Here is a 25,985-nt window from a genome sequence, read left to right as displayed (position 1 = left end):
CTTTACAGTGCTGTTCACAACATTATTCCTCGACAACAGCTGTTGTTGAGGAATGGTGGTCGACATATTGAGCATTTCCTGTAAAGAATATCATCTTTGCTTTGTCTTACTTTGTTATACTGATTATTGATATTCTGATCAGATGAAGCGCCATGTGTCGGACATTTTTGAACTTTTGTGTTTTTTTGGTTCTAATAAAACCCCATGTCATTCCAAGCATCTGTGTCAATTTGTACCTCTCTATCTACATTATTTCGTGATTTATTCAGTTTTCATATTTATACTGACTTTTTGATCACTCGGTATATTTCTTACATTGGAATATTAACAACGCTACATTCCATATGACTGATAGGTCGGAAACGCAAGCGATCTAATATTATAGCCCATTTTAAGTGCGGAATGTTGTAGCGTTAGGAGTGCGTGTCTTTATGTTCTCTCTTACCAATACCTACCAGGTACTGATCCTAGACTCTGGAACCATACTTTAAAATTGATAGCTTGGTTGATTTACGTAAAATTGCTTCAAACTCCATCCGTCTGGAGCTCCATCGCGCATAAAAATCACCCGTTTCTTGTTCTTCTTAACTGTCTGCTATTACATCACAACACTTTCCAATCTGTTACTATAGATTGATTAGGAGTGCTAACCTCCTCGACATGGGCGCATCTTGAGAAATCTTATACACTTGGATGGGCGAGACCTCGGCAAGCTCCATTCATTCACATGACGTGGAATGTAGCAGTCTACTTCTGGTCGATTTCAGATTAAACTGGTAATGGTGTTGCAGGACGGGTTTGTCAATGACAGTGTGAGGGGGTCTTTCTGTCTCTAATTTTTCCCATAAGACTGCGAGAATGCTCTGTGACCCCCATCAGCATAGATATAAATCGTAAATTAAGCTCTGTGCACGAAGTGTTAGAAATACGTAGAGCACTGTCTGATATACTTTGATGATGGATGGAAGTAACAATGCATTGATATACTGCACAGTCCTCTATCCACATTCGCAATGATACTCGCAATGAAGGGAGGGGGTGGTTCAGCTATGATACTGAAATTGGAAAACATTCTGTCACATCATTGATCGGTGTTGAAATTACTGTAAAATTGCTAAAATTGTTCACGCAAGCAACTGTTATGCTAAATACTTCAGTACACAGGAGTGTCTTTTCCATCCCATCCGTCCACTGGCACGCTGTTCGTTACCATATAATGATTGACTGACAACGCTTGTTTGAGTTGGAGAAAGAGTTTTGGTGGAGGGGTAACACCTTCTGGGGATGGATAGCACCGAAGCAGTGATCGCGTACGTGACTGCAATATGAGGAATCAGTTGAAATGGAACGTAGAGCCATCAGCTATTCTATCAATGTGACAGATGAGTTTAAATGTTGTTTGGAAACCCACGCCAACAGTGTAAAACTCTTCCAATTCACTTATGTTGTAAATGACTTTTATTTAAAGTCATCCAGTGTGTGTGGTGCATTATGGTAACAGCAGTAACAATATGACTTACACCTTGCGACATCTAGAGGTAGCCCAATTGACCTATCTTCCCTTCAAAATTCAAACTTCCCGCCAGAGGGCTTGGCAGGAGGGTGTGACACTTTGCAGACATCTTGGGTAACTGTACTCGCATCATCAGCTGACGTCACAGTAGCCATCTTGAATGACATCAATCACATCATCAGCTGGCGTCACAGCAGCCATCTTGAATGACGTCAATCACGTCACAGTATGACCACTTGAATAATGGTACTTTGGGGTGATGTCCTTGTTGTCTGCGAGAGGTCGTGGATCAGAATGTCTTAATGACAGTTTAGAACCTGACACAGACCTCGAAGTCGTGGCAGCAAAACAAGCAAAACAAAATGTTTGGCAGTGTAAAAAGTATGGAGAGCAAAAAAAAAAAAAAAAAAAGTTCCAAACAACGAGACAGGGCCACAGGGAGCGTTTCTTGATCTCTTGCGACTTACACTATAGTCGGCGGGACACGATCATTTTCCTACAGTAGAGGTGATGAAACTTTAAACTGATCTCTGCAGTTGATCAATAGCTGGCTATTTAATAGGATCGTCACATGTGCTCGATGCCTGCGTGCATGCGGTATTTGTTTTCGATATATGGGAGGAGAGAGATGCGGTAAAAATCTCATCTAGTTCTCTATCAGATGAAGTTAGTTGAGCTTTTAAAGTTCGTAAATTTTCTCTGATGAATGGCAAAGGATAACGAAGACAGCATGTTGGGGAGACAGATGTGAATGGATGTGGATCTGTAGTACTTGTATGTAGTTTTGGGGTGCACCACAATGAGGTAGCAAAAATCCTCATCCTTCTCTGAGTTCCCGGTTCTATTGAATGGTCAAAACACAGTCCTGTCGCAGTAACGCAGCTTAGCCTGTTTCTTGACGGTATGTAAAAGGTGGTAGATATAGTATCCTCCGACTTATACTCAGTTCCGGCTTACATTGGAACGATCACATGCGCAAGGATGCAGGGATGGCAGTGCAGAGGGTGAGCGGGCTGTTGCATGATGCATAGGGACTACCCTAAACGAAGCTGGAATTTTACTGTAGCAGATAGGTTCGAGAGAGGTGACTCGTTTCGAGATATGAGAGTGTCAGAAATATGATTCATAGTGGCTGTAAACATTAAAGGAGTTCTTCATAGGATCCAACGCAGGTATGTGCTTGAATGGAGGGCCCTGATTCCAAATCAAGGACATCATTTGTAATGGATAGCGTGACACTAGAGATCTGAAAAGCTAGTGTACATTTCTTACGACGTCAACCAGCACAACATCTACTACTGTTTGTGATCCTCTTCAATCAGTCATCATGGGTTACATGTAACAGGACTGCTGGTCTGATAATATACACTCCTATGGTGTTTGTCTGGAAAAACCAATCCATTTGGAGGTAATGCCATACCTCGATTTATAAAGCCAGTACAGCTTTTAACATAGAAAAAAAATGGCTCTGAGCACTATGGGACTTAACATCTGTGGTCATCAGTCCCCTAGAACTTAGAAGTACTTAAACCTAACTAACCTAAGGACATCACACACATCCATGCCCGAGGCAGGATTCGAACCTGCGACCGTAGCAGTCGCGTCGTTCCGGACTGAGCGCCTAGAACCGCTAGACCACCGCAGCCGGCTTTTAACATAGAAAATTGAGTGCACCTGTAGAACTATGACCGCTTCTGATGAAAATGTGGTCGTGTTTTTTTTAAACATCTGACTGTTTGTAAGACGATTACTACTCTCTTTTTAAGCCACAGTGGTACCACTCACAAGAAAACTAATGAGACATGCACCCCCTCCCCCTCCGTTGATTTTCGGTCAGTATTATTTAGTATCATCTGAAATCAATTATTTGCGAAGTATTATACTTAGTAGTTGGGGATGCGTGATAGGTTTACCTTGAAAATCAGGCTTATAAAGTGTGTGTTTGTGTTCTGACATGTGTAAAGGAAAAAACTGTGGAGTACTGTGACATCAAAGGGTAGAGTATGTCAAGTCGTAAGAATAGTGAAGATATTTCTATTTCCAGAGCCACAGCTGTCAGTAGGGTGTACTTCCGATACTTCACTCATTGTCGAATGTCATTCAGTGGAGACTGCGATCATAACATTTAATTGTAAGTATAGTGTTCAAATATATATGAGGCCGGTTTTTTTCCAAGGATGATTCTGCCTATGCATGCTTGGCATGCAGCGCCGGTGACAGGAATGAGTCATGTTTCCCGTTAGTGGCAGGAGCTGTCCAAAGCATAAGGCCTGTTGGAGTGAAGGAATTTAGCTGATTTAAATGTGTAGTCCTCTAGACAGCTGAATAGCTAACTGATACTTAATATGTGTTAGACAGTTTTCGTGATTGTGTGGAAATTTGAGAAAATTCAATATGGATGTATGTTTGCACTGGGCCATTGGTCCCACCCATGTAAATTGTTCAGTTGACTGCTTCTTCACATTTCGCTTCTTAATTTAGTTGAGAGAACATCAATTGTGATTTGTGCATCTAGCGGGTGTAAGACACGTTTGCTGGTTCTCTAGATGTGAGAAACAATTTATTTGACTTTGTAAATTATAGGGATGATTTGGAATCTGTTACATCACCGACATTGGTATTAGCGAGTGGAAGTATCAGTTTACACTATTTTCTTATGTTGAGTTTTTTCACACAAAGGTATTTGCAGATGAGATAAGTTTCTAGTTACTCTGTAGTTTACAGCATGCTCCACCTAGCTAAAGTTTCAGGTTTCTATAGTATTAATTTCCAGTCTATATCTTCAGAAATATATTGTGCGAGCGATACTGCTATACAAGCGATACTGATATGTGTTTGATATCGAGAAGTACCACGAAAATGGTATGATATTCTTGCAAACCATGCAAATTTAAATATGTTCTTGTAGTCATAGAGTCTGGAGATGTGTGTAGAAAAGCGAGAAAGCAAGCAGGTCAGGACCAGAAACAGTAACGCATTTCTACCGATTGGGAACAAGTCAGTCTTTGTCCAACAGTTCTGAGAGTGGCTTTGAACAACTGAGGGTTCTATGGTCATGTGTTGGGACTGAATGACTGCCCGACCTCACGGGAAATATCTAGTGCTGCGAGTATACCTATGGTGCATGTGCTTATGCTGTCTGTCTTCATGGTATATGTACAAATGATGTAAAGGGGGTGATTTTGTATGGCACAGGATACGAATTGTATGTTTACTACATCGACACGGTATGCAGTGATATGTTGCTGGGTTTTGGAGATCGCTTTCATGATCTAATATTCACGCCCCTGTCCTCAGTCGGATAGCAGTCTTTCCATATTTGACGATATGTAGGGCACTTTCCAAGGTTTAATTGTGGGTGTAATATGGCTATCTGTATAAAATAGTTTTTTGTGGCTGAAAGTCTCGTCTGCAGAAAGAAAAAAAGAAGGCGGATGGTGCTTCCACGCCGACAGCATCAGTAATTCTCCGGGAAAATTCGATAAGAGCCAACCATAGTCCCCCATTCATTCACAAGATATCCTTTGTGCTGGGATATAGGAGTCTCTGCATAGTGGTGAGAACATTTGTGTGTTCGAAAGCAAGAAGGGCAAGACGTGATGGACAGGGTGAGACGTTAGGACCACTTGGGAGAATGAATTCTATGTTATTCTGGGCTATTTTCTTAAACCGAGCTAGCCGGGAATCGAACCCAGGCCCTTAGGATTGACATTGCGTCGCGCTCACCATTCAGCTACCGAGGATGGACTAAAGACAGTTATACTCCCGAAAAAATTTTGAGTGTTAACAAGAGGTAGTCCACCAATGTGCTGTATTTACCCACATCATGCGTTGCGAATGTTTGTCTGATTTCCATGTTATTCGTCATCTCCCAAAGAGATAAACAGAAGATTTTTATTCGATAGAGATTGCAGATTTTATTACCAATCAATTATTGTCGCCCTAGTCTAATATGAAGTGTGTTGTGCGTAAAAAATGTCAAAGCTGAGAGTGAGCTGACGATGAGGGTGTGCGGGAGCGCAGGCCGGCGCAGCTGAGCTGCCAGATCACGGGACACCCGGTGCGGTCTGTGACGTGGCTGAAGGACGGCCAACCGCTGGCGGAGCACACGGCGGAGCTGCAGTTCCACAGCGTGGGACGCGACGACCAGGGCATGTACCAGTGCTTCGTGCGCAACGACGACGACGTCGCGCAGGGCACCAGCGAGCTCCGCCTCGGAGGTAATTGCCCCACTTCTCCTAATCATTCACTTCCATACCTGTTTTGTGATTACTGCATGCTTACTGTTGTAGTGGGGGGGGGGGGGGGGGCTAAGAAAAATTCTTAAGTCGTTCCGAGTTATAATGTACAAAATACTGATATTTACAAAAATAGTGGATAATATTTGATAATTAGCGGTTAAGTAACTAGTATCATTTTTAATTTCAGAGTTACATAAAACACCCTCGTATTTCTCTTGCATTCGACACATTTATTCAGGTAAAATGTACGAATAACGAATACAGTTGTGAAACTATAAACTACCTGTATCATTAAATTTTAGTGTTAACTATTAGATCCTACATAAGAACTGTATTTGGAACCGACTAAAACCTCGTGCCAGATTTCTGTGGTGCTGCACGAAGTCACAACTGAATTATGAAACTGAAAGTTTAGAAAATTTTAGGAAATAATAATTACACGAATATAACTAGTACTTTTCGCAAAAAAAATTGAAGGTCTAGCTCGCTTTCCAGTAAACTTATAAACTGCTAAATATTCGAAATTCATGTCTTATATTTTCTATCTGTTCCTAAATACTAAATTCACAGTACGCCATAATTTTTAGCGAAAACTGACGTGGGTGAAAGTTTACGATAATATGAGCATAAACGCCCCAGTACAGACTGTTCAGCGAAGAAGCTGGCTGCGATGTAACTGAAGAGTTTCAGTTTTTCAGAAAATGCATTTTCAGAGCTATTGGATTCTCGGTACGTTGTTGAATGTTGCTAGACTTGTTCCAAGTGCCAAATCGTGGGTAAAATGGTTTACACATTCATTACTAGCTGTACATCATGCTGAACTTCATTTGAATGGCCAGCCATGTTTTTCAGTTGCAAAACAGAAACGCCTGTTGACGATGTAAACATTTCTTCCTCAACAGGACAGGGAGCTCTGCAGTAAACTTTTCAGTATCTGATCTCAAGATAGGAATTGTGTTATAAACAGAAGTCAGTACCAAACTTTTTAAAATTAATTTTCTTAGTCTCTAGTGCAAAATTTAAAAGGTATGAGACATTGTGTTTGTTGACTGGAGCTCCGCCGGTTAAAACATTACTGCTGTACTTCAGTATTTGAATTATCACAAATAAAATGTGGTGCCTCAGTACTAATGGCAACGGAAACAAAAACTTTCTTATTGGCGCTTAGAACCAGTTAGTTTCTTGGTGTGGCACCTAGAACGTTTTTGATAATTTCTTTCCTAATTTGTCTAATTTTTTTGCTGTGATAAGGTGATCAGCATGGTTCTGTAGTATCAGAACACCTTCTCAGTTATTTGTATAAAAATAAGTTATGTACAAAATGAGATACATTGTTTTTTTGGTCCCCGTGGAAAAACGTGAGATTTGGCAGTTAAAATGTTTAACATTTCCACTCTTCAGTTGCGAATTTGTGGTTACGAGTCGCCACTGACTTCCGCTTGGAATATTTTCTTGGTTGGCACAAACATGTTTGAAAGGCTGACTTTCACAGTTAAGTTCCCATCTAATTGAGCTCAAATTTCAAGAGATTTTGACAGCGATAAACACTATTCTTCCAGTTGTACTTGACAAACACAATCATTATATTCCTCTTAGTTTGACACTAGCGAAGCTCAGATGACAGCAGGTGGAAAAAACTTACTCTGTTCATTTCTCTTACCACACTTAAAACTATACATAGATTTGTTGTTTTACCGTATTCCTGATATGCATGGTACAATCATGATATAGTCGCACGGGAAAATTCTCACTTCATCGCTACCTCGGAGATGCTGTGTCCCATCGTTCGTGCGCCGACTATAACACCACTTTCAAACTCACTTAAATCTTGCTGTTGTAGCACCAGTAACCGATCAACAACTGCGCCGGACAGTTGTTGTCTTACATAAGCGTTGCCGACCGCTGTGTCGCAACTCTGTATATCTGAATACGCATGCCTATATACCAGTTTCGTGGGCCCTTCAGTGTATATCGTCCACATAGACTCTCTTGATACGCAAAGAATTAGCCATATTTTGGGCAATCAAGAACCCCTTGCATGCTTTAATCCTTCATCCACACTACAACATTACAGGGACTGCGTAATGATCAAGTGAAAGTAAGAAAATCTTCACTCTAATTTTAATTAATTTATATATCTATCCTGAAAACATACGGCTCGCAATTTTTCATAGTTCATGATTACATTCATTATACCCATGTTGCAATAGGTCTTACTCTGAGGTGACGAAAGTCATAGGACAGCAATCCATACACACACAGATAGTTGTAGTATCGCGTATACAAGGTATAAAACGACAGTGCACTGGCGCAGTATTATTTGTATTCAGGAGATTCATGAGAAAAGGTTTCCATTGTGATTATGCTTCACGCACGACGGAAATTAACAGACTCTCAACGCAGAATGGTAGTTGGAGCTAGACACATGAAACATACCATTTCGTAAACCGTTGAGGAATTCAGTGTAGCGAGATCCGCAGTGTCAAGAATGTGCTCAGAATACCAAATTTAATGCATTATCTGTCGCCGCGGACAACACAGTGGTCTTCGCTTAACGACCGAGAGCAACGGCGTTTGCGTAGAGTTGTCGTCGGTAACAGATAAGAAACCCTGCACGAAATAACAGCAGGAATCAATGTGGGACGTACAACGAACGTATCCGTTAGGACAGTGTGGCGAAATTTGGCGTTAATGGGCTATGGCAGCAGACGACCGACGCGAGTGCATTTGCTAACAGCACGACATCACCTTCATGCGACTCTTGGGCTCGTGACCATATCGGTTGGACCCTACACCACTGGAAAACAGTGGCCTGGTCATATGTGTCTCGATTTCAGTTGTTAAGTGCTGATGGCAGAGTTCGAGTGTGGTGCAGATCCCACAAAGCCATGGACCCAAGTTGTCAGCAAGGCATTGTGCAAGCTCTTGGTGGCTCCATAATGATGTGGGCTGTGTTCACATGGAATGGACTGGGTGCTCTAGTCCAATTGAACCGATCATCGACTGGAAATTATCCTGTTGAGCTACTTGGAGACCATTTACAGCCATCCATGGACTTCATGTTCCCAAACAATTATGGAATTTTTATGGATGACAATGCAGAATATCGCCGGGCCACAGCTGTTTGGTTTGAAGAATATCCTGGATAATTCGAGCGAATGATTTGGCCAGCCACGTCGCCCAATATCAATCCCATCGAACATTTATGGGACATAATCGGGAGAGCAGTTCGAGCACAAAATCCTGTACCGGCAACACTTTCCCAGCTATGGACGCTATGCAGACAGACTGGCTCAATATTTCTGTAGTGCACTACTGCGTGTTGAGTCCGTGCCACGTCGGGACGCTGCACTACACCGGACAAAAGGAGATCCGAAACGATATTATTAGACACCCCATGACTTTTGCCAATTCATTGTATATATATATTTAAAATGAAACCTAACACTTCGCAGTTGTAATTAAAGAAGATTTAAAAATAGTAATAGCTCTAGCAGGAAAACCAGCAGTTTATATTTATTTGTTCAGAGTAAAGTCATACAGATTTAGAGGTGTAGAATGTGTGCAATGGCTGTAATAGACGTGATTGGAGAGACAGAGGAATATGGTGAAGAGTGGAAACTAGTCATGAAAAAACGACAATAATGAAACAAGACTACTTGAGTGACAGAAAAATGAAAAGACAAACAAACGTGACTGGAAAAAGTCAACATTTGCTTCATTGGGAAACAGGTTAAGGCTGTACCTTTGCACTCTAGTTCCGTTGTGTGCAGCGATATGACCTCCGATATTTTGTGGAAGAATTTCTAGAATGTGAGTGTTGAAAAGACAAAATCGGGAGCTGTTTTTCATGTCCAAGCTACTGTAATTACCTAAATAATTTTGAGGCCAAACATCCCCCCTGCTGGGACATCCTGTCGCCTGTGAGAACCCGCAAGCCACGTACCTAACGTGGACCCTTTAAACCAAAAATACGTTACAGTAAACGCAACAGCAAAAGTAATAATGAGACTCTCTTTTGAAGCGATAGGCAACGACGGCTTCAGCATGGTGTGAACATGGTCAAGAATGTCACGGAGAACATAAGAACAGTCTACACAGACGTGTTTCATTTTTCCTTTGAGAACGAAATAAATATCATTCGATACAAACTAAGCTAAGTCCGATCCATCGAAAAGAATAAAAGCCCGCCATCACCTTGTGATCAACATTCAGTCCTCGAATACATTTACGCATGATCAACTGGGTAAATACAGTACTGAAGCGCAATCAGTTTACATACAAAGACAGATCTAGTTTCTTTAAACACCATAGTACGACTACCGCAATAATTCAGGAAACTGATATGTTGAAATGCGCTACGGAAAACCAAGAAACCGCAATACTGGCATCACTATATTTCAGCGAAGCATATGATAGTGTCAATTATAGTTGCTGCTCATTAAAATGGCAAATCTTAGTTTTCAGATATATCCCTGAAGAAGTTTCTAGATCTACGTTATTGCTCTGGAGTTAACACATGATTGTTTGGCAAAGGGTGTAAATAATCAGTTTCCCACTGTTTGTTCAGATGTGTGTGAATTTGTAAGGGACCAAACTGCTGAGATCATCGGTCCCTAGACTTACACATTACTTCAACTAACTTGTGCTAAGAACAACACACAAACCCATGCCTGAGGGAGGACTCGAACCTCCGGCGGCAGGGGTCGCGCAGTCAGTGACATGGCGCCTCAAACCGCGCGGCCACTCCGCGCGGCCTCACACTGTTTATCTACCGTTCCAACGTAGAAAAAATGAGCTCTTAAATCTTTCCATCTGAACTATGATTTCTCTTATAAGATGCTTATTTCTCCCAATACAGATGTAACTCAACAAAATATATTGTCATTTGGAGGAGAAAGTTGATGACTGAAATATCCTGGATAGATCATATCACAATGAGATACGCGTTTGTTTCAATGCCACCACAGTTAGCTTATCATATCCGTGACACTCTCTTCCCTATTTCGTAATAATGCAATATGAGTTGCTCTTGTCTGAACTTTGTCGACGCCATCCGTCAGCCCTATCTTGTTAGGATCCTGTAATACGTATCAACACAACGGAAAAAGCAGACCACAGCGTGTCGCCGTGCGAATGGAAAGTCGACCTACACTCCTGGAAATGGAAAAAAGAACACATTGACACCGGTGTGTCAGACCCACCATACTTGCTCCGGACACTGCGAGAGGGCTGTACAAGCAATGATCACACGCACGGCACAGCGGACACACCAGGAACCGCGGTGTTGGCCGTCCAATGGCGCTAGCTGCGCAGCATTTGTGCACCGCCGCCGTCAGTGTCAGCCAGTTTGCCATGTCATACGGAGCTCCATCGCAGTCTTTAACACTGGTAGCATGCCGCGACAGCGTGGACGTGAACCGTATGTGCAGTTGACGGACTTTGAGCGAGGGCGTATAGTGGGCATGCGGGAGGCCGGGTGGACGTACCGCCGAATTACTCAACACGTGGGGCGTGAGGTCTCCACAGTACATCGATGTTGTCGCCAGTGGTCGGCGGAAGGTGCACGTGCCCATCGTCCTGGGACCGGACCGCAGCGACGCACGGATGCACGCCAAGACCGTAGGATCCTACGCAGTGCCGTAGGGGACCGCACCGCCACTTCCCAGCAAATTAGGGACACTGTTACTCCTGGAGTATCGGCGAGGACCATTCGCAACCGTCTCCATGAAGCTGGGCTATGGTCCCGCACACCGTTAGGCCGTCTTCCGCTCACGCCCCAACATCGTGCAGCCCGCATCCAGTGGTGTCGCGACAGGCGTGAATGGAAGGACGAATGGAAACGTGTCGTCTTGAGCGATGAGAGTCGCTTCTGCCTTGGTGCCAATGATGGTCGTATGCGTGTTTGGCGCCGTGCAGGTGAGCGCCACAATCAGGACTGCATACGACCGAGGCACACAGGGCCAACACCCGGCATCATGGTGTGGGGAGCGATCTCCTACACTGGCCGTACACCTCTGGTGATCGTCGAGGGGACACTGAATAGTGCACGGTACATCCTAACCGTCATCGAACCCATCGTTCTACCATTCCTAGACCCGCAAGGGAACTTGCTGTTCCAACAGGACAATGCACGCCCGCATGTATCCCGTGCCGCCCAACGTGCTCTAGAAGGTGAAAGTCAACTACCCTGGCCAGCAAGATCTCCGGATCTGTCCCCCATTGAGCATGTTTGGGACTGGATGAAGCGTCGTCTCACGCGGTCTGCACGTCCAGCACGAACGCTGGTCCAACTGAGGCGCCAGGTGGAAATGGCATGGCAAGCCGTTCCACAGGACTACATCCAGCATCTCTACGATCGTCTCCATGGGAGAATAGCAGCGTGCATTGCTGCGAAAGGTGGATATACACTGTACTAGTGCCGACATTGTGCATGCTCTGTTGCCTGTGTCTATGTGCCTTTTGTTCTGTCAGTGTGATCATGTGATGTATCTGACCCCAGGAATGTGTCAATAAAGTTTCCCCTTCCTAGGACAATGAATTCACGGTGTTCGTATTTCAATTTCCAGGAGTGTATATGTACCTTGAACCAAGAGTGCCATAGACGTCAGTCCTCGGCCAGAAGCTGCTCACCTTGTATATCAGTGACTTCCCGTTGGTATTTTACTCTTATAAGTACCATTTATATGCCTATGACCACCGGCTTTGCTTAAGTGTTTCGTATGAAGATATTTATCCTTGCTGCCATTGTCCACAAGACTGATGCCCTGTTTTCAGTGTTAGGATGTGAACAAAGCCTGATCGTAAAACTAGATTGGTAGAACTACCAAGTGCTTTTAATATCATAACAGAGGTTAATTAGCCCTAAAGTCACCAACACGTGCCCTCTATTCTTCCTCACGATATCCCAACATCTGATCAGAAAACGCTGAAGGATGTGAGTTTAATTTTGAATGAGCTCATGAATCTGCACTCCTATAAGCCTTCTAAACATTTCAGATAATATTTCCACGGGTCCGAAACGGTAACTCGTGCAATCACTAGTTCTGTCATACCTATGCTGTTGCGATTTAACTCAAACCAAAATGAGCAGCGAAAATTCTAAACCTTTAGTTCTAACTATGAATGCTTGTGTGCGTTACATATGCATCATCCGCCTGTTTGACAATAGCAGTGTCTCTCACACAATAGTTACTACCAAACAGCTTACGTGTATACAAGTCATGTCTGTTTCATTGGCGTTTTGAAGTGGACGCCCTCAGCTTCTCGATTCACTGATCACGTACTTATCCCACCAATATAATCATACAATATCTCATTTATCTGTTATACTACCCGTACCCACCCATAAAACAAATATTTTCAATTGCTCTTCCTCATCTACTGTTGTCAGCCTCTGAAACAAGCTACTCTGCACTCTACGCTCAGATCAATACTCTATTACACTTAAAACAAAGATTAAGTAGATGCGTTCAGGCATCGAATTTGATTAAACGTCTGCGAGCAGCATCCTTATTGTTCATCACCTGACGTAAATCGGTTGTCAGTTATGAAGCTGGAACTTACCTCACACGTAATTTTACATATCTGGGCAAGTTTTACATAGAGAGCCTTGAGCTTACCAGTCAGTTAACGTATTTAGCTAACTGTTGTGGGCTCTCAGGTTATTTGTTGCGACTGGTTGTCTGAGGAATCCCCTTTAAGTGCATCAAAATTGACGTTGTTAAAAAAAAGTTTTCCATGCACTTGCATATCTGCGAAAGTTTATGCGCTTAGATACAGGTGGGCAAAATAAAAGTATACCAACAAAAAAAAACACTCTCTAAGACAAGAAACGAAGCACCACGAAGGAATTATCCGAATCGGACGGAAATTAGTAGATGTGATGTACATGTGTAGACAAACAAACGATAACAGTTTCAGAAAAATTGGATGATTCGTTCAAGAAAAGAGCTTCACAAATTGAGCAAGACAATAACGACTCGGTTCACTTCTGGCCCTTATTCTGGCAGCTATTCGGCTTAGCATTGATTGATAGAGTTGTTGGATTTCCTCCTGAGGTATATCGTGCCAAACTCTGGCCAACTGGCGTGTTAGATCGTCAAAATCCCGAGCTGTTTGGAGGATCCTGCCCATAATGTTCATAAAGGTTCTCCATTATGGAGAGATCCGGTGATCTTTCTGGCCAAGGTACGGTTTGGCAACCAAGAAACAACCAGTGAAAACTCTCATCGTGTGCGGGCGGGCATAACCTTGTTGAAATGTAAGCCCATGATGGCAACAGAGCGGGACGTAGAATATCGTCAACGTACCCCTGTGCTGCAACGGCGACACAGATGACAGCCAAAGGGGTCCTGCTATCAAATGAAATGGCTCCCTAGACCATCACTCCCAGATGTCGGGCCGTATGGCGGACGACAGCCGTTTCCAGATACGTTTTCGCTGGTCATCTGGATTCAGTTCGAAGCGGCACTCATTATTCCTACTCCACTGTATGAGATTCCAGCGCGAAGATTCCCTAGAAAAATTTTAATGAAATTTTTATTTAACAATATTTGTAATATAAATTAATTTGATCGAGCTTACTAGAAGATGTTAAATTATGTCACGTAGCAGGGCTCGGCTTGCCTGTTGACAGATGCTCTTCACTTTTCTGGAACTGAGGTTGTTACCCACCCGGAAAAAAAATTAGGTAATATATCCAAACGCGACACCTTTTCAGAAATGCAAAGTTGTGCATAACCTGCCCAAATGTTCAAATGTGTGTGAATTCCTAAGGGACCAAAATGCTGAAGTCATCGCTCCCTAGACTTATACACTACTTAAACAAACATATGCTAAGAACAACACACACACCCATGACCGAGGGAGGATTCGAAACTCCAGCAGGAGGAGCCGGTCAATCCGTGACATTGCACCTCAAACATCGCGGCCATTCTGAGCGGCTCAGCTGCCCAAACAGGATGCTAATATATGTGCGCAGCCATTCACTCCCGAAGTCATTATCAGTAAGATTCTCCTGGGGAGCCGGTCGGAGTGGCCGAGCCGTTCTAGGCGCTACAGTCTGGAACCGCGCTACCACTACGGTCGCAGGTTCGAATCCTGCCTCGGGCATGGATGTGTGTGATGTCCTTAGGTTAGTTAGCTTTAAGTAGTTCTAAGTTATAGGTGACTGATGACCTCAGATGTTAAGTCTCATAGTGCACAGACCCACTTTTCTCCTGGGGATGTGACTGCGTCAATACAATAAAACTGTCGACATTTTGGCTGCTACTGCAGGCAGTTTGCATTGGTGTTACTACTTGGTGGTTTGATATTGTTACTTTACGTATACTATTGCGTCCCCAAAAACTACGTCCCCGTCAGTCCGAAAATGACGGACAGATACCTGAATGCCATGCCTCATCGGCACCTAAAGCACAATAACTCAGTGATCCATGTATTAACCCTTTCACTACCATTGGGACGTATGTGTCCCACAACAGGTTACCTTAGAACCAGTGGGAATTGCTGCGTGTTATTGGTATGTACCATGTGTCAAACTGATGTCGCTATGACATGAGACACTCGACTTTTATGTAATAATACAAAGCTTGACACTTGGAATAATCTACTAAAATATCAAACATTTGTAATCACAAATACGATCCGCGTGTTTTTCTGAAAACGTAAGTCACAACTGAAAACATAAAACGGTCGGTGATTTCATCACCATTTGTACATACAGGTGACACGTAAAATACCAGTGGAATATACAGGGTGTTACAAAAAGGTACGGCCAAACTTTCAGGAAACATTCCTCACACACAAATAAAGAAAAGATGTTATGTGGACATGTGTCCGGAAACGCTTAATTTCCATGTTAGAGCTCATTTTAGTTTCGTCAGTATAGAGCACGTTATCATGATTTCATACGGGATACTCTACCTGTATTGCTAGAACATGTGCCTTTACAAGTACGACACAACATGTGGTTCATGCACAGTGGAGCTACTGCACATTTCAGTCGAAGTGTTCGTACGCTTCCAGCAACAGATTCGGTGAACGATGGATTGGTAGAGGCGGACCAATTTCATGGCCTCCACGCTCTCCTGACCTCAACTCTCTTGACTTTCATTTATGGGGGCATTTGAAAGCTCTTGTCTACGCAACTCCGGTACCAAATGTAGAGACTCTTCGTGCTCGTATTGTGGACGGCTGTGATACAATACGCCATTCTCCAGGGCTGCATCAGCGCATCAGGGATTCCATGCGACGGAGGGTGGATGCATGTATCCGCGCTAACGGAGGACATTTTGAACATTTCCTGTAACAAAGTGTTTGAAGTCACGCTGGTACGTTCTGTTGCTGTGTGTTTCCATTCCATGATTACTCTGATTTGAAGAGAAGTAATAAAATGAGCTCTAACATGGAAAGTAAACGTTTCCGGACACATGTCCACATAACATATTTTCTTTCTTTGTGTGTCAGGAATGTTTCCTGAAAGTTTGGCCGTACCTTTTTGTAACACCTTGTATACAGGGATTGGACAAAAGTATGGAAACGCCGACAGAAATGCATGCTTGAACATAAACGCAGATTCTAGCCAAGCCTGTAGGTCGCGCTGGTGTATTTGACCACATACGGCACCTGTGTTGTGCCTCAATACCCTGGAAGTGTTAGTCGTGATCAGAATAGCTGGTTGGTTGAATTATGGGATTAAAGGGACCAGACTACCATGGTCATCGGTCCATCAGAATAGCTTTCTGTACAGTTGTGACTGCGTTAAGTTGAGGCTAAGTGAATTCGAATGTGAGCATATTGTTAGTGCTCGTATGGTGGTTGCATCCCTAACCAAGGTAGCCCCAATGTTTGGTGTTTCAAGAGGCACCGAATCGAAGATTTATACCGCATACAAGGAAAGCGGAAGAACATCGTCCGTTAACTCACAACACGGACGAAAGTGTATGTCGAGAGCTTGTAACGGACGGTCACTGTAGAGGATCGTTACGAAGGAGAAGAGGACGACAGCTGTAAAAATCACTACAGAACCGAATGTCGCACTCTCGAACGCTGCCATCACAAAAACAACACGAAGGGAGCTAATAAGATGGGATTTCCAAAACCACAGATCGGTTATACAAATGACCGTAAGAGAAAAAAGTGGTGCTGAAGCCATAAAACCTCGACTACGGAGCAGTGGAAGAATGTCATTCGATCTGATGAGTCTTGTTTCGCAGTGTTTCCAACTTCTGGCTGAGTTTACGTCCCAAGAGTGAAACACGGCGGGTGTTCGGTGGTGATTTATGCAGCCATACCGTAGTGTTTCATGAGCCGCATTGTTACTCTGCAAGATCACATTACTTCAAAGGGTTACATGACCATTTTGGCTGTTCAGGTCCAGCTCATGATACAGTGCTTATTGTTCAATGGCGATGCTGTGTTCACACAGTTCGTATCGTTCAGGACTGGTTTTGTGAGCACAAAAATGAATTGTCGCATCTCCACTGGTTACCACAGTCACCAGGTCTCAATATTATTGAGCCTTTTGGTCTACTTTGGAGAGAAATATGCGTGTTCGCTCTCCACCTCAATCACTGTTACGTGAGCGTGTCATTATTCCATTGAAAACCATGAAAGACCTGTATTTATCCATTCCGAGACGATCGGAAGCTGTTTTGAGTGCCAACGGTTTACCTACACCGTATTAGGCACGGTAATGTGTTGTACTTCTGGTGTTTCCATAATTTTGACCATCCCCTGTAAGTTCCACGTCAGAGTACGAGTGGATCACATAGTCCTTCCCCTCCATGCGTTTTTTCGTGTTGTTATTTCTGATGACGACATTAAGTAAAATAACCACAAGTTAATGTATTTTAAGCCTAAAACAAAATTTGTGGTGAAAAGATCGAACACCAGAGCACACAGTATAAGGACCACTGACAGTCTCAAGATCTAACTTAGCAAACTACCAACTACTTTCAGGGCAAATCGTTATAGCGAGAGTACAATAAACAAAGCTGTTACAGCAAGAGAGTACATCAAGAGAACCTTCGAGGGAATGCTGCTGCAAATCGTCCGCCTACCATTTTTTGTGTTACTAACAGGTTGGGCGAGATTCATCCCCAGGGGAATCCAACCATTCCATTAAACAACAAAATAATAGAGTTTCAGCGTTCCACTAAAGGTGTCGTAGATAAAATTCCCACGCCAGGAGTCTAGTATGTTAAGCTGTTCAACTGTGTGTGAAATTCGAAAAGACCAAACTGCTGAGGTCATCGGTCCCTAGACTTACACACGAATTAAACTGACTTAAACTAACTTATGCTGAGAACAACACACACACCCATACCCGAGGGAGGAGTCGAACCTCCGGCGGGAGGGGCCGCGTCTCGCGGTTTTAGGCGCGCAGTCCGGAACCGTGCGACTGCTACGGTCGCAGGTTCGAATCCTGCCTCGGGCATGGATGTGTGTGATGTCCTTAGGTTAGTTAGGTTTAAGTAGTTCTAAGTTCTAGGGGACTGATAACCACAGCAGTTGAGTCCCATAGTGCTCAGAGCCATTTTTGGAGGGGCCGCGCAGGCAATGACATGGCGCCTCTAACGGCGGGGCCACTCCGTGCTGCAAGATCAGCTGTAATTCTGTACTTTTCTGCATTGGCGAGGCGTGGAACTTCATCAACACACACATTACGGGGCACGAGCGGCGTACATGATTTTGGTCGGTACTAAATTGGCCGTGGCAGAACAATAAGACGACTGTGGTGGGCTCATATAATTTCAAAAAGCGCTTGCTTTAACCAGGCAGACGCTTACTATTAAAAGAAAAGTCAAAGAAGCCGTCGAGATAGCAAAGCGGCTCGGCACATGAACCGCAAAAGGACAACAGGCCCTTGCCATATTGCTTGCAGGCGGGCCGATCGTGCTGGAGCTGCCACTGCCCCACCTTCCCGGTGGCGAGAAGTACCAACATACCTGAGGCGCCACCGTCTAACCCATAAGCGCCACCACGTCACGACGTAGTCGTCACAGCATTTGCCGGTGCCAACCTATAAAATAAACTTAAAATATTCCAGTCAGTAAGCATGTGCTGTATCTCCCTCTTGATCCTGTCACCTAATCAACATACAGTATGCCACGGCCCCCAACGCAATTTTAAAAATCAGTAGTCACACTGATGACTGTTATCTGCAACACGAATCGAAAAGTCGCAAGTGTCGCTGCATCATGACGCTCTCACACACCCAGAAGAATCTTACTGAAACGGACACCAACCGCAAAACTCAAAGCTTAGATAACTTGAATGTAAATTACTTATTTAAGAAAAAAAAAAACACTTTCATAAGTTTCAGAATTTACCATTTCTTCAGATGATCTCACGATATGACGTTTCTATACGTGCTGCACTTAGACGACAAAAATTTACTTTAAATGTCAGAAAAAAATAATGGAAATTAGGTTTCAAAATTTGTGGAATATTGTGACGTGGGTCAGTTGCCCACTTAGAAGTCGTATTTCACGCGTACGCCAGCAACAACGCAATCACCATCTTATTGAAGCACACTTTATCACACACAGTAGTCATTTGTACTACTTGTTTCACAGCAAAAGAGTGCCACAGAACACCATGTGCTTTAAATTTCGTGCAAAGTGGTTCCAACAGTATTCCGTTATGAAACGTAGATACACTACAAAGAGATTACTTGTCATGAGAAAAGAGCACATGAATGCTACAATTAGAGTCGTGCCTTATATTCTACTGCTTATGCCGTTTTTGTGTTGCTTTATGAATTAAAACTGAAAGCAAATTAATGTTAAGGAACAATGTAAAATCAAAGTCTGATACAGAACAGAACAATAAAAATGATTTTAACTAACATGAATTGGGAGTAAACAAACTAGCTTCGGAGAAGCTTGGAAAAAGGATATGACATGTAAAAAGAGAAAGTACATTACTACTGGAACAAGAACACATAGTGCATTATACAAACTTTCGGTATTGCTACATTGCACTGAAACTATTACAAATCTAAATGCGGTTTTAGTATGAATCCAGCAACAAATGAGGCATTTAACAGCTACACTTAATTATTATACAGGAAAATAAGTGAATATGCCTGAAAGTTATATAACACTGTAGAAATAGTAACCTGACGTGCCCATGCCGTGAGAATCCTTAGTTACTTTGTGTATGTATAGCTCTTTGTTTGGAATCTTTAGGGATATAGTATTGGCAAAAAAGTCAGTTCATTAATAATATGACCCTGGAATATAATAAATTTTTTATTTGTAGTTTAGATGAATATTATTTGTGTCCTAAGTGGTTAAAATAAATTTCATCCAAAGTTACAGTAAGTTTCTCCCCATTGCCCAGCCAGTATAATGCTATAGCACTTCTTGCTGGTGTTAAGATAATTACGTGGGCTAGCATTGTTATGAGGCGACGTTTTCGGTTGCTTTTCTCGAATTCATCGATGACTTGTGCAAACAGATTGTTGTATACGATTCAACAGAGATTGTTCTTCGACTCTCGAACGCAGTGCTCATGACATGTGCAGAATAATCAAAGAAAAGAGCTATTATTTTCTTGGAAGTGCCCCACGGACGAGCCAATTTTGTCTGTTTCGGTTCATCTACGAATACCCAACGCGCTGATTGCTGCTTTGTATGACTACAACGAAACCAATCAAACCAATTGCCAACAGTTTTATTGAAGATCTGTGATTAGCACAAGCTGATTGAAGCGATTCAAGGCACTATTATTGATTTAGGTATCCAACGAAACCTGTAGTGCGAAATTTCCATGCTTCAACGCTTATTATAGGCTTGCTGCTTGGACAAATTCTGAGCTGTCACTGCTTCTAAACATAGTAATTCCAAATTTTAAACAACAGTTAGCTCAGAGACCTGGGTTTCCGGGTACCGCGTAACATGTCAGTGTTGCATGTCAGGGTACTGCGCTTAAATCTGGAGAAATTTCAATTTGAATTTCCCCCCTTATCGTAGTTTCGCTAGAGGTCGAGATTGGCGTTCTTGAAAGCCATAGGCATCTAGTAAACAGTCATGACCTCAAAATGGCCGAGATGTTACGGACAAGAGCGGAGTTCAACCGAAGAGCCGCGATTATCGAAAGTCTTCGCGCTGGGCGTTCGCCCACTAAAATTGTTCGATTCTTCAGGTAACCGAGATCAACTGTTTTCGATATTGTGGCCAAGTCTAATGCTTCGGAGAAGTCTGGGGAAGGTTCCGCTAACCCGGCGAGGAAACCTCTTTCAAGGAAAAGCGTTTCACGAACTGCGGCAGTCATCGAAAAGGCTCAGGCGCTGATTTGGGAGGACCCAGAGAAATCTCTGACGAAACTGACGTCAGTATTGAATGTATGCGAGCAAACAATGCGTCGGATGGCAGAGGAGAGCCTCATACAAGCCATTTAGTCCAAAACTGGTTCTCGGATGACGTTGACATGTTATAGTCAAAGGTGTTCTGGCCCCGAATAGCCCGAATTTGAACATCCTGGACTGCTGTTTGGAGCGTAGTCGAAGGAGTTACCAATAAGACGAGGCACCCTAATTTCACACCTCTACGCACCGCTATCGAAGCTGTATTCGAGAATGTGGACAGCACTGTTTTAAAGAGTGCGTGCGAGTGATACAGGACAAGATTGGAGGCGGTCATTGCGTCTGAAGGGGTTACATCGAGTAATGTTCCTCCTGAAAGATACCACTACTTATATGTAAAAGGATTTTCATTTTCATTTGTATTTTGTTTTAATAAATTCGCTTTTAAAAAAAGTTTCGTTTGTCCGAATGTAAGGGCCGCACCATGTGCACACAAGAAGTGGATACACGGTTAGCGTAGGCTGTGTGGAGGAGACAGGGCGGTTTCTTAGGTTATAAGGTCTCGAGAAACTAAAGAAAGGCCGTCGATCTATAACGGTGCAGGGAATACACAGGAAGGCAGACCTAGCAGCAATTGGTATTGTAGTTGTAAACTGTCGTACTGTGATTGAAAAGAACGAGAGCTCCAAACGCTAACAGGAAACACTAAATCTCTAATCGTTATAGACGTGGAAAGCTGGCTAAAAATGGAAATAAATTCGCCCGAAATGTTTTCGAAGGACCTAACCGTGTCAGAAGTAGTTTACCTTGTAGTGAAATTGAAGTAGGTAGTTCGTGTCAGTTAGTATGGGTAGAGGCTATGCTTGACAACCGGAATAAATTAATAATTGGCTCGTTTAACCGACCCAGGACTCAGATGATACAAAAAATCCAAAGAGAACTTGAGTCACATTTCAAGTAAGTACCCCACTCATTCAATTATAGTTGGTGGTGACTCCAGTCTACCCTCGACATGTTGGCAAAAATAGATGTTTAAAGTCTTAGTAGGCATAAAACGTCGTCCAAAATTGAACTTAATAAGTTATCAGAAAAGTATTTTGAGCAATTAGTTCAGGAGTCCACCCAAAGTGTAAATGGCTGTGAAAACACACCTAACCTCTTACCAACAAATGATCATGAGCAAGTAGGGAGCAGCGTGACACTTACAGGGATTTGTGACCCCAAGGTTGTTGTATCGACACTGAATATCGTAACATTCAAACCCAACAAAAATAAAATCAAAATACATCTACCTGAACAAGCAGATAAAAATTCGCTTGACCCATTCCCTGGAGACGGTCTCCACTCCTTCCATCTTACTATGCAAGCGTAGACCAGATGTAGTTTAAATTAAAAGAAATAGTATCGACGGCAACTGAGAGATATATACAGAATAAATTAATAAGAGATGGCACTGATCGGCCATGGTACACAGGACTGGTGAGAGCACCGTTGCAGAACGAAAAAAGCATGCCTAGTTTGAAAGAACCCAAAAATCCCAAGTTTAGAGAAGTTTTAGAGAAACTCGAAGTTTAGCGCGAACTTCAATTCGAGATGCTTTTAATGGTTTCCACAATGAAACTCTATCTCGAACTCTGGCAGAAAATATACAGAGATCGTGGTCATACGTAAATTACACCAGCGACAACACAGAATCAATATCTTCACTGCACGATGACAGTGCCACTAATACAGGGCTACTAAACACATTTTTCCGAAATTCCTTCAGCAATGAAGACAAAGTAAATATTCCAGAATTCGAATCAAGAACAACTGCCAACATGAGTAACATAGACGTAGATATCTTCGGTTTAGCGAAGCAGCTTAAATTAATAAAGGCAAGGCTTCTGGTCCAGACTGTATACCAGCATTCAGATTATGCTGATACGGTAGCTCCATACTTAGCATTCCTACAGAACTAGGAGAGAATGACTCGAAGACTTTACTGAACATGGAGGTGAGGCAGATGGGACGATAGGAAGGTATGTCAGATGCGGTTTGTTGGATTTAGGGAACAACAGGACATGGAAAGTCTTCCGCAGGCCAGGGTAAAAGCCAGTGGAGAGGAGGACGTTGTACAGGGTAGCAATGGCAGCCAGGAAGGACGAGGGGGTTCCTTGAGGTGGCACTAGGTGAAAACGTTGTGACCAGGGACAATGTTGCATTCGGAGCGGAGGACGCGTTTGATATTGTGTGTGGTAATGGGAGTGTTCATGTCTGAGGGGGATAACTGATCCAAGTGCTGGAAACTAGGGGCGAGCAGTGGGACATAGATATCAGTGCGTTCAAAGACGGTGGGGAAGATGGAGTAATCAAAATGGGGATAATCAGGAATAGAGAAGACCTCGGATAGGTACGAAGCAAAATGGTTAGCCTTACTGAGGTTGTCAGGGAAGGGGCAATTATCGTGGAGAATAGGGTAATGCAGGGTGGGATGGGTACTAGTAAGGCGATGGAAGGCTGACTAGTGTTTGAAGGAGTTGACAGGGAGGCAGGAGTTGAGGTGTGTGTGCATGTCTGGCGCCAGTCCCCGCGTTTCTTTGTTGTAAATAGGTTCTGGATGGGTCGTTTTAATTGCCGGTGTATCCTGGACACGGTTGTGGAGGATGGAGTGGTAGAGCCTGCGGGATTCATGAAGAAGAAGGATAGCCTGTGGAGGACCCATAGGGTGGTGAGGGTGGATGAGGTTTGTAGGAACGTGGGCCTCCACAACGTCAGTAATGGTCTTCTGAAGGAAGGAAGAGGCATGGGTGATGCCAGGGGGTGAAAGGTAAGAGGGTGGCTTTCGACCTGTGAGGCAATGGATTCCCGGTAGGCATCCCAGTCTGCAGAGCAGTGATCGTGGACGGACTTTGGAGGGGTAGCTGGGCATGGGGCTGCAGGGGGGCCACAGGCGGAGGAGATGGTGAGGGCAGGGAGGTGGTCACTACCAATGGGATCGATGATATCTGCAGCGATACGACCAAGAAGGTTGGGGGAGGTGACTATAACATCTGGGATGGAGTTACTTTCAGGACGGGTGTGTTGTGGGAGAGGAACAAGGCCACCGTGGAGGGTGGCAAGGAACTGACGCCACCGCCGAAGGGTGGCAGGGTAACGGCTGTGGATGCTAAGGTTGGCGACAATCACGTAGGTGGAGAAGGTATGGTCAACATGGGAAATGAAGTCATAGGGGAGAGAAGCTGTGAGACAGATATATATGGTGGCATAGGGTGAGCGAGGAAAGAAAGATGCTGAGGAGAAGGTGTTCAGTTGGGTCACTGGTGTCCCCACCTTGGGCAACAGGAAGGGGATTTCTGGTGCAGTAAAAGAGATAGGGAGAGGTGCAGACAACATGGTGAAGTTGGACTAAGGTTTCTTTAAGTATGAAGGAGTCAACCTGGTGCCAGCATAGGGTATGCATGAAGAGATATTTGTTGGCAGGGAGGGAGCGAATGTTTAGGTACACGAGATGATACTCTTGACATACCAGGAGATGGGAGGCGGGAAGGACGTGAGGGGAGGAGAGAGAGGCTTAAACGAGAGTGTCTAGGTGGGTGAAGGTTAAAGTGATTCTGGTTGTGGGAGTAGGTGGCGTGGGATTCTAATGGAAAACTGAGTGGGCAGCAAGGGAAATCTGCTGGAGGGTGTGGGGATGTTGGAAGGGGTGGATGTTCTGCAGGATGATAGTCAGGAGCTGGATGATGTCTTCAGCTGTAGGGAGAGGGGGGAGGGAATTGTTGGGGTGGATGGGCTTGTCCATGAGGAGAACTGGGACAATGAGCTCAGGGTTGGTTGGAGGGGTTTGGCTTTGAATTTAGAGCAGTTCGTGGGATGAGGTTAGTTGCAGGTGCTGCAAGAAGGAGGCAGGGTTAGGATACTCTTTAAGGAAGTGGGATGCTTTACAATAGGGGCAGGTGGGGAGGGAGGTCTTGCAGCTTTGGGTGAAGTGGTCATTGTACAGGAGACAGTATAGGGAGCGTTAGGACTGAGGAGGGGAACGAGATGGGTCAATAGGGTGGCTGCAGTTGAAAATCAGAGCTCCTTGAGTGAGGAGGTGATCTATGGAGGAGGCCGACTCAGTAAAGACGCGCATGAGGAAGGTAGGGCCAGTAGGGCCGGAGGAGTTTTAGGTACGGTGGGCGTTCAGTTTCGCCAACACCTCTGCCTCTGTGATCACAGGGCTGAGTTTTGTGATCACAGCGGAGAGGGTTGGCGGATTGAAAAGGGTGTTGGGGCTGATGGGGAGAGGAGGATGTAAGGAAAGGGGTGAGGGAAGTATGGGGGCCAAACGTGATGTGGGGAAGGCGGTGGAGGAGATCAGTATGGAAATAGGGATAGGGGGATTTGATGAGGACAGAGTCTCTGTGGGGTGATGCAGGCACTGGTGATGTATTTACATATTTTGAGGGTGCGTTTGTGAGCAGCTAGGAATTTCATATCGGGGTTAGCAAGTACGAAGGTATACAGGGCAGGGGTGGTGTCCATTGGGGCATCAGAGGAAAGGGAGACAGGCAGTGGTATTTTGGAGGAGAAGGTGGAGGTGAGGTCGCTACTTGGGTGCTTGGGAGGTTTTTCTGAAGGGTGTGGCCTGGGAAGAGGGGTGAGAGACTGGATGGATGGGAAGGTGGTGGGAGGCAGGCCCCTCTTGCGATGTGGTTGCATCTGGAAGGGAGGTGGGACACTCTGTGGTGCTGAATGTGGTGCGGCGGGCAGTGATTCTGTTGGGAAAAGGGGTAGTAGTTGTTGCAGGGCAGGTGGGGAGGGGGAAAAGTCGCCATGGCGGGTGACAGCAGTGAGAGGGGGACAGGAGCAGGGGTAGGGCCAACATACAAGTGGGGATACAGGGATGAGGAGGAGATAGAAGGAGAGATGACTGTGAGGAGGGGAGGTGGTG

At 44.1% G+C, this 25,985-nt stretch overlaps 1 protein-coding gene across 1 annotated transcript in view; it reads left to right on the top strand.

The window, feature by feature from the left end:
* Positions 1 to 25,985, top strand: part of LOC126298148 (Down syndrome cell adhesion molecule-like protein Dscam2) — a 560,143-nt gene that overhangs the window by 143,379 nt on the left and 390,779 nt on the right. The window contains exon 4 of the mRNA XM_049989461.1: positions 5,537 to 5,733. Within this exon, the coding sequence (XP_049845418.1) occupies positions 5,537 to 5,733 (197 nt within the window). The remainder of the gene's footprint in view (positions 1 to 5,536; positions 5,734 to 25,985) is intronic.

The sequence above is a fragment of the Schistocerca gregaria genome, chromosome X, assembly GCF_023897955.1.
Source record: "Schistocerca gregaria isolate iqSchGreg1 chromosome X, iqSchGreg1.2, whole genome shotgun sequence".
NCBI classification, from domain to species: Eukaryota; Metazoa; Arthropoda; class Insecta; order Orthoptera; family Acrididae; genus Schistocerca; species Schistocerca gregaria.
Note: the sequence above shows the minus strand (reverse complement) of the source record. Positions and strands in the feature narration are given on the sequence as shown.